The sequence below is a fragment of the Dermacentor andersoni genome, chromosome 3 (assembly GCF_023375885.2).
Source record: "Dermacentor andersoni chromosome 3, qqDerAnde1_hic_scaffold, whole genome shotgun sequence".
NCBI classification, from domain to species: domain Eukaryota; kingdom Metazoa; phylum Arthropoda; class Arachnida; order Ixodida; family Ixodidae; genus Dermacentor; species Dermacentor andersoni.
In genome coordinates this window covers 156,913,196-156,923,315 of record NC_092816.1, presented here as the reverse complement: position 1 = coordinate 156,923,315, position 10,120 = coordinate 156,913,196, and the positions used below count along the sequence as shown (strand labels likewise).

The 10,120-nt window shown below is 44.6% G+C and overlaps 1 protein-coding gene across 1 annotated transcript in view; it reads right to left on the bottom strand.

The window, feature by feature from the left end:
• LOC126524227 (cytosolic endo-beta-N-acetylglucosaminidase-like) overlaps nt 1-1,620 on the bottom strand; it is a 43,312-nt gene extending 41,692 nt beyond the window's left edge. The window contains exon 1 of the mRNA XM_055067375.1: nt 1,087-1,620. Within this exon, the coding sequence (XP_054923350.1) occupies nt 1,087-1,253 (167 nt within the window). The 5' untranslated portion in view covers nt 1,254-1,620. The remainder of the gene's footprint in view (nt 1-1,086) is intronic.
• Between the last annotated feature and the right edge of the window lie 8,500 nt (nt 1,621-10,120).

Here is a 10,120-nt window from a genome sequence, read left to right as displayed (position 1 = left end):
AACACCGATAATGCAAACTCTCATCATCCTTTTTTTTTTTTAATGCAGACGCGAAGTGACAGCTACAAACAAAAAGGAGCGGGCGAAAATGGGGGGAGGAATAGGGGGCGTTACAAAACCACAGGAACTGGGTACGCGAATCACTGGAGCTAAAGACCACCAATGGACGACACCAAATAGCATTTTTTTTATTATTATTACGCGTAAGTTGGCTCTTCTCGCAAATGGGTCTCGCGTATCATCACGCCTACCGTACGGCCGCCACAACTTCCGATGCGGCTGTTTGCAGTACAATAGCTTTACCTTTGAATTGAGATGACAAGCGATGAAATACCGGAGTGGGTGGTCAAGAATTAAACGCTGGAGTAATACCTCATGAAACTGCGCAGTGGGACATCAGCGAGGGACAACGTTGTTGTGGAGTCCTCCGGAATAGTTTTAGCATCGCAAGCTTGTTAGCGACACCTATTTATACAAGTAGAACGGACGAACATTGAGGTTGAGTTAGCGTCGGCCTTGGACCATGTGCGCCACCGACCACGCTGACATCGCTTTACCGGCGAATTTCACCGGCTCGTCCGGCGCTGTGAGGAGGAATTTACATTTGGGCAAGTTGGTACTGGTTGAACATCTTGAAGGGGCAGCGCAAGACGGCAAGGACAGAAGGCATGCCTTCATTAAATTTGCATGACGGTGAATTTGCATTTTTGAACGGCTACATAGTGTAGCATTAGATTACGGGGTTTCGCTGTTTACCTGTGCACTGATAATGACGCCGTCGATGGGAGAGCACGTGGGTATAGGTTGTGGTACTTAAGTCTGCGTATGCCTTCCAATGAAGTCCGTTGTGAGTTCAGCGCTATCCGGTGTGTTTCCTGCCTTCTGTCTTTTTGTCGTCTTGCGCTGCCCCTTCAAGCGGCTCAGTCAGGACGACCTGCGGGTGTGTTCTGCTTCGAGCGACTCTGCGAGCTGCTTACAGAATATTATTCTTGTTCTTCTCAATGGCGCGATGATCGTCTTGTCCTTGAGCACCATTTAGGCAATCGCAATTACTAATGAGTGAGTCTTAACGCGCGTCCCACTCACCGGTCCTCGAGGTAGCCGCCCATCATGTCGTGACAGAACATGGTCCTCGGTGCGTTCGGTTCCCCTCGCTTCACTTCACGAAGGGGTTCCACGGAGAAGAGCGGTGGTTCCCGGAACTCCAGCAGTTCCTGGATCGTGTCGATGGGCAGGATCTCCGCCTGAGCCATGGTGGCTATTCAAGGGCGCCGCAGAACTCGCACTGCTCCACGTACTCGAACTGGTCTTCCTTGCACGCGGAGCCGTTTAAACACGCTTGGCCATGGAAAAGACGCCGAGCGTGGACTGGCCGGGCTTCTTGCCTTAGAACCCGCCAGACGCACCAAGGCTCTCTGCACACTCGGCCACGACGTTGACAGCGAGCGTGATGAGCGATCAATGTGTCGCTGGGGCCGCAGAGGTGAGCCGCATAATCGTCCAGGTCCTGGACTGCGCTCCGTGGGCGTAACTCGACAAGTGCAACGACCATATGCCAGGTCGCGTCGACGCCTTGTCCCAGTGAAATGGGTGGGACAGCCCAGCTGGTCTTAAGCCAGCTTGCTTGGTTTGGTGCCTACGGATATGCCTCAGCCCACTACGGGGAATCGGCCACGAGTCGGGCGGTAGTGGGTACAAATGGAAGCATACTTAAATAGAATTTTGTTGCTTAGAAATATTATTAAATGAATACCAGTTGTTAATATCAATTTTCAGGCTGTATTATTTTAACATTTGCAGTTAATATTTATGTGTTCATATTGAGGAAAGTAAAGCGATCAAGTTGCCATGGCAATATCTTTGTTTCAGTTACAAAATTTAATATGGCATCACATACGTTCCTATTGCAGTGTCCTAGTTCCGACGCCCCAAGAGACAGTACCACAGGAAGCGTTATGACCAATCCAAGTCAGCGAAGGGGGATTTCTAGAAGTCGCGTTCTGTGTGCGTACAACCTACGATACTCTATAAAGAAATATTCCGTAGTTTCAAGTTCATTGCGATAAAAAACATTGAGGGGAAGTTGCCAAACCAGATCTGTGGGAATAAAAATTAAGCATTGGTATTCGGCAAAGCATCCTCGTGAATGAAACTTCAAATTTTCGTGTTCGGCACCATCTGTCGTGCCATAGAAAGCAAAGGAGCTGAAAATTCGCTTTGTTTAATACACATGATTTATCATGTTCTTCTTGCACACAAATGTTTTATATCTTACAGCCATGATGCATGCCGAAAGTTTTAGGATCCTCAATCAGTACAGGGACTTTAAGAGATGCCGCCGCTGCTGCGTCTGCTGACTCGGTTAAAGTTATTCCCATCTGTCCTGGTGCCCATACCAAATGGGTAAGGCGTAAATGTTTGTAGACAGATGAATAAAACTGTCGGAGAATTGTAGATGAATTTCGCTCTGATAGAGCAGAACAAACGGATAAGTAGTCGGTTACGATTACAGCTGAATAAATAGATGGAAGTTTTCGCGGAGCTAGAATGACAGCCAAAAACTCTGCCTCAAATATTGGTGGTCGGCAGTCGCAGAGAGAAAGAACAATTTAATGATGGCAAAAAAATGCCCACTCCTGCCTTCTCGTCACGGACAGAAGCATTTGTGGCTATTACTATACTTATAGGTAGGTTCTGAAGGTGATCATCCAGCAAACCTTTTAGGTATCTAATATTCAGAAGCTTAGCATTATTAGGAAATATGTCAGCGAGTTCAACGCTTACTGTAGCAGTAGGTAAGTCTGAGAAAACCACATCACAGATTGGTGCTTGTAATGATTCTGGTAGCTTCTGCACAAAAAATACCTTCGGACGATGCAGCCGAGACCATTGAGTCGCAAAGAATGCAGTCCGTGCTCGAATGAACACATAAGAGGAGCGTGTCTGGGGAGAAGCATAGATATTCAGTAATGTTCGGACTGTGAGTATAGGAAATCGAGTTTGAAGAGAAGGCAGGTGAGTTTCATTATAAAGAATATTGTTCGCTACAAATTTTGGAAAGCCAAGACAGACGCAGTGATTCGCGTTCTAAAAGAACGAGAAGGCGTAGTTTATCATCAGGACCTCCAGAAAACAATACGCAACCAAACTCTAAAGTCGTGCGGACATACATACAATAAATCATCAGCGGAGCCTCCCTGCGCATTCCAAAACGACTACTTGTGACTCTTCGTAATAAACCAACAGCGCGTACTCGTTTTGATGCGATGTATTCCATGTGTGTCCGCCAATTATGCTTTTCCGTGTAAATTATTCCCAGATATTTTAATTACTCTACTTGAATAATTATCTCCTGATCATACGCCAGTGTTATCTGGATAAAAAAAGTTAAGGGGAAAACTATGATTGGATTTTCGTTCGCATTTAGCGACATTTGTATTCCTTTAAGCCACATTTCAGTCTGAATCAAATACGACTGCAGTGCTTTAAAAAGCTATGTATATTGTCTGAAACCAACAAAAATTCGGTATGCTGTATGCGCAAACATAGCAAAGGATAACAAAGCAAAAATAAAGCTTTGCAGATTTATGCATCTCCTAGCGAATGATACATCAAAGAGAGCGACCCTATATATGCGGCAGTTCATCATACCCTTCAAAACTCTTAGTTTGATTTGCCGCTGCCCGAAATCTACCGCGGCGTTGCAAGTGCTTCTGTATATCTATATACGAGCATTTTCGATAAATTCATGTTTGCTTGTGCGCGCTGACATCATGATTATTATTTAAGTTAGTAAGCGAATGTTTCCACGCTTATACGGCCGATAAAAGTGCTATCCTTGCTTCGTATAGCTGTCTACTCTTTTCCTATCGCAATCGACGCTTCGTCTTTCATGCGAAAACTGCATTAAATTAGGGAAACGAGCACGATTCTGATGACACTTATGATTATAGCTATGCAACGGTATTACACCCTAAAGGGAGTGCAGCTTTTGCGAGCGAACAAAATTTTAGTGGTTGATAAGTAATGGCAGAGGCCAAGAAAAAACACGTCGATTACGGAGTCTCTACGGCACCAGAAACCTGGAGGCTTACGAAAAGGGCTCTACTTAAATTGAAGACGACGCAACGAGCTATGGAAAGAAGAATGATAGGTTTAACGTTAAGGGATAAGAAAAGAGCAGATTGGGCGAGGGAACAAACGCGAGTTAATGACATCTTAGTTGAAATCAAGAAAAAGAAATGGGCATGGGCAGGACATGTAATGAGGAGGAAAGATAACCGATGGTCATTAAGGGTTACGGGCTGGATTCCAAGGGAAGGGAAGCGTAGCAGGGGCCGGCAGAAAGTTAGGTGGGCGGATGACATTAAGACGTTTGCAGGGACAACATGGCCACAATTAGTACATGACCGGGGTGCAGTCGGCGTAACTAAGCTGTCAATGACGATGACGGTGCCAGGAAAAGTTCGTGGCTTAATACAGATAGAAAAACCGTAAAAAACTTAGTGCTCTCGGCTAAATCGACCTTATATAGGATGCAAGGAGTGGCGAAATTTTGTAAGCACGCACTATAGTTATGATTAGGTAAGCATTTAGGAACACTTCGGCTTGTCACCTTTCTGAGGTAGAACTGTGGTTTGTCAGCACATGAAATGCGTGTCAATAAATGAAAATGCGCTCACAAAAGGCGCGGAGTGCTTACAACACTCATTTTTTCTTATTCTTCTTTTTTCTTTTTTTACAGCGAAGCTGTCTATGGCTACGATCTGTTAAAATGTGTCTGAGATGTTGACAAAAACAAATCACGATGTGCGCCGATCCTGGTGATACTGCAGAAAGGGTGCAAGCTCAATGTCGCATACCCTTGTGGGATCGGGGACCTGTAACGCGCCCTTGACCTACCTTTGTCACACGTGTGGCCCAAAGAGGTCCCAGTCACAAGGGTGAGAACAGATGTTATTTTAAAATGTTTTCTACAGCTTTTTTCAAAAAAGGACTTCTAAGAAATTCTCGGCACCAACCGCGCAAACGCGCTAGTGCCACTACCCAAACGCTAGTCTATGACAGTGCGGGTCGAAACGTCAGTGTATATGTAGAATGTAAAAAAAAAAATTAAATGTAGAAAAAGAAAATACAAAGAAAACAAAGAAATACAAAGAAAAGAAAAATAGACGGAACAAAGAACGAAGTTGTGTGTTCGCGCCTTTGCTCAACCAATATAGCACAACCACCATATAGAACATAATATAGCTATTGAGCAATACAGCTTCGCTGGTCTTCCATCTTCACATAGTGGAGGGGCGCTGAATTTTTTTGAGCGTTTTAATGCGGTGATCGTGAATACGCTCATGATTGACGAAAATATTCATCAGTGGTCAAATTTGAGTCAGGGACCAAAGTCATGTTACATAGCGCGGATTTCTGGGCCCTACAAATTCAAGCCTCCGCGATCTGTCGATCGACGCTTCCTCCAAGCGACCAGTCCTGGTGGCGCCATCTATTTGCGATTTCCATCACACTGCCACGTTTCTGTCGCCGTCCAGACAAAGGCGGCAAGATTTAACGCCTGTAATCGCACTCGCTGGTGATTCCATGCGTTTGCTAGTGTGCAAATTGTTAATGGCAAAGAACAATATATACAATAGATGAGCGGTTACGGAGCTGCTGCTGTGGTGGTGGTTGTTCGTGGGGGAATTGGCCACGAATAAGGTGATTAAGTAAAAAGGGCAAGGATGAGGGGAATTAACAATTTGTTATTTGCAACTTGGAGTTAAAAATTAAAGGTGGCGGGAAAAAAAGTTAATAAAAGGAGCGCAATCGAGACAAAGCGTGGTATTCAAGGAAATACGGGAGCGATGGATTTACCATGCTAATCGACTACATTCAGCAAGAGAATTCTTCACTACTAAGCAAACATTTAAAAGAATGATTTAATTCCTTTTTAATCCTCTTGTACATATTTCTGATTTAATCAGACGGTGCACAATCTTTAGATAGATATAGCTCAGCGCAGAAAAAAAAGCTTACAAGACAAATTCGCAGCTTCAAGGAACTTCCAGGCGAACAGGACTACAGGAATTCAAAATAATATGCCAAAAGTCGAAGCGACATTAACAACAATAAAGGATATATGGTTTAATTCTTCTTTAACAAAGTGTAAAACTCAAAGTTAAGAAGGACAGCTATTCTAACTATATAAATGGCTATTTGTATGATACTATGTTCTACTACCCTTTGTTTTCCCATGGTGTTTCTGAAAATTTCTGTCTTTCTTTATCAGGTTGACTACTGTATTAAACAAAATTTTAATTAAGTAATCTATGTTTACGTGCCCGAACAACAATCTCATTATAAGACACTTCGAAGTATTTCTGACCACCTGGGGGTTCAATAACCTGCACCCACAGCAGCGGTACACGGGCGTTTTTGCATTCCACCGCTGTTGGAATTGCGGCCGCCGAAACTTGGAAGAAAGCAGACTTTGTAAAGGAATGCCAGCAGACGGAAAGGATAACTAGAAAAAAATCGTCAGGCAAGAAACAGAGAAACGAACAGGAAGGGTGCCAGACTAACTACGGACTTTATTTCTGAGCGACGCCGTCCACAAAGACGAAGCTGAGAATCCTTCCTGTCCATTTATATGTGTCTTGCCTCACGATATACGATGACAAAGCATTAAATAGCTCATGAGGCGGAAAATCCAGCCTTGGGGGCGTGACCAAACGATGATTCAAAAAGGCTACGAACCCTCGACATTTGGTATTAATTAAGGCAAAGTTAATTAAGGCGCAGTGAATTGAGGTACAGTTAATTAAGGCACTCGAATTCAGGACCTTTGTTGGGAGTCGTTACCCTCGACCTTTCGTGGGAGTCGAATGCACGAGCTTGCGTTGCATAATGTCTAAGCATCGCGCGGTGATTGCAATGCTTTCGCATTGATCGATGTATAGGGATAACTAAGTTCTCGCTACGGGGATGAAAAGCATTCATCCAATTTTTTCTAGCTATCCTTTCCGTTTGCTGGCATACCCTTACCAAGTATAACATGTACCAACTCTCCCAATAAGTCAGCCTTATAACAAAAGCTATCGATAGAAATGCGAAGACCGCGCATAGAGCCACAGAACGAAAGATGGTAGGCGTAGAGTTAGGAAATAAACGGTACTGTATGCTAGCATCTCTGAATAAATTGTTGACATTCAGGGTGTCTACCAACCGGGAAAACCGGAAAACCGGGTATTCTCAGGGATGTTGAGTAGTCTGGAAAAACTAAGGGAAAACTGAGGAAATTCGTGCCTCTATCAGGGAAAATTAGCGGTAATGTTGTTGAAAATGTTGGCTCGAGTAACAGACAGGAATCGTAATGAACTGTCTTTGACGGCCTGTCGTCGGCTGGAGAAGTTTCCAGTGTACAGTCAACGACAGACTTTCCGGATGCCCGATAATTTCGACGGCTTCGCGGCACCACCACGTACCCCATAGAGTCAGTGTATCAGAACGTCTGAAATTTAGGACGCAAGAACCCTTCGCCGTCCGATTTTCCATACTTTTTACCGTGACCGCAAGTCCGAAACGGCATTAATCAAAGCCACCACCGCTGCCGTTTTGATTACCTCGCCGCCTTGAACCGGCGCTCTCGAACGCAGATCCGCTGGCAGCCGTAGCCACCACTGCGGCAACGCTAGTCCTAGCTGCTTCGACGTTCGCTATTAAGCTTCTTGCCGTTACGTGCAGTGCTGGTCATTGAAATAATTCGCTGCTGTCAGCAATGGCACCGACTGCGCCTTTGTGGTCCTCGCGATTGGCTTAGAAGCTTGGAAAGCACGGTGCGTTGCATAATTCCGGTTTCCAAAAGTCTGCTTCACCTGTGTACAGAAATGTTACTTGGTGAAGCATACGCAGACGTATTGCAGTGAAGCATAACAAGAATGGGAAGGGGCTATTGCCACGGGACACAGTATGTATTCCTTAATTATACACGCGTGCAACCGGCATATGCTGTTACAGTACGAGCACCGATATGCCTAATGCGTGTACCGACAGGCATTCAGAGCGTTTTCGAATGTGCCTGTGGCGGTTTGAGCCCTTAGGGCAGTAAATGAAATGCATTTATTTTTTCCAACTGGCCGATTTTTCGGACGTTTTCGCGGCTGCTGAGGAGTTCGAAAAATGAGACATGAACTGTGCAACTGACCAAGAAGATGCTTCAAATGGTCTGTGGGGCGAAGGAGGACAAGAACAGAAAGAACCTACGCATTGAGGAATGAACGGGAAAGGAAGCGTGCTGCCGCCGTTTGAAGGAGCATGAGCTCAAAAAACAGTGTTGGCTCATGCCGAGATGCAAATGTCACTCATCCAAACCAATATGAACTCTTTAAAGCAGTGAAACACAACACTGCAGCGTCGTGCGCGGCCTGAGAGCATGTCATGACAGTTGAGGTTAACATACGGGCTGTTGAGAAAAAATCTCAATTGTGACAATGTTCGGGCCTCAAACCACTGAGCTTGCTATCAGTTGATAGAAATAGCTCATATTCGAAAATATTTGCTTCTGTATTCATCTCCTTCTTATTCGTATTTGAGGATGTCCGACTCGATATGCAATTTTTTTCGAAGACATTTTATTTGCTGTGTCATTTTACTAACCCTCCTTTCTATTCTCTTTTTGAATATCATCAACACTACTCCTTAGTATTCAAACTGGATGAAGTCGTTCTTTTTTAATTTATTTGCACATTCTTAGTAGAGAGTGACAGCATCGGGCGACGTGGTTTCAGCCCGTCTTGAAATAAAACATTGTTCTGCGCCGCTCAGGGAATTTTGCAAAGGCACTCAGGGAAAACCTGAAAAACTCTGGGGAATTTGGAAATGTCAACTTGGTAGACACCCTGACATTGTTAAGATCAAGAGGGTCATGTGAAGTCGGGCATGTCACGTAGTACGTACGTCAGCTACCACTAGTGGTTTGTTAGATCAACACAGTTAACAATTAAATTATCCGCTTTTACGTGCCGAAACCTGGATACAGTTATGAGGCACGCCGTAGTGGGGGACTGCGGCTTAATTTTGACCACCTGGAGTTCTCCTACGCGCACCCAGTGCACGTTACACGGGCGGTTTTGCATTTCGTCCCCATCGAAACGCGGCCGCTGCGGGTCAACAAAGTTAGTCTCAAAGGAGGGGAAACATGTTGGAGAGGAGAAAAGTGGATTCGATTAGGCGATGCGATAAGAATGTTTCTTTACAACAAGTTTATTCTGAAGTGAACCAACCAGAAGACATGGGACAAGAAGTAAGCTATTGTAAAGGAAAGTGCACCGCATAGCCAAAACTACTTACTTTAGTTCAGATTAGAAAAAATTCAGGGTCTCTTAAGATCTCACTTAAAAAGTGAACGGCGAAAGCCTACTCTTCCTCCTCTTATCCTTCGCCTCTTTCTCTTTGCCTCGTTCTCTTCTTTCTTTTAGTCATTACTGCTCACCACTAAGCATTTTTAGAAATTTGTAATCAATTGGGGTCATTACAAGCCGTCGTTAGACATGTTGGTCATATCCTAGTCATTACTAGTCATTACAAGTCATTATTAGTGATTAATGCTCACTAGTATGCATCTTTAGTCATTTGTAATCAACTGTGGTCATTGCAAGCCGCTGTTATACATATTGGTCATTTCGGAATCAATAGTAGTCATTATTATTAATTACTGCCCTATTGCAAAAACCAGCGCCTTCCAGTGCCCTCTAGTTGAAACCAGCGCGTTTTTTGACACTGGGTCGCACTGGGGACGCTGGCGCTGGCTATGAGTCACTAGGACACCAGCGAGAACACTGGATGAGAACACTGGACGAGAGGCTGGTTTCACTGCTATGACGCTGGAGCGCACTGGTTTGTGGTGTGCACGCGCTGGTTCTCGCTGCAGTTCGCCGGCTCGTACTGGAAACTGCGCTGGTTGCGTTTGTGCCGCACTGGATCCAATACTGAAGATACTAATATTGATCGCTATATACTAACGTCGTGTCCTAAATAGGGCTATATGTTCGGGTCATAAAGGTATATTTCGTGTGGCAGCTTGGAATAAAGGTGCGTGATTATGCACCTTTCGTGGTTCATTCTCTGTTTA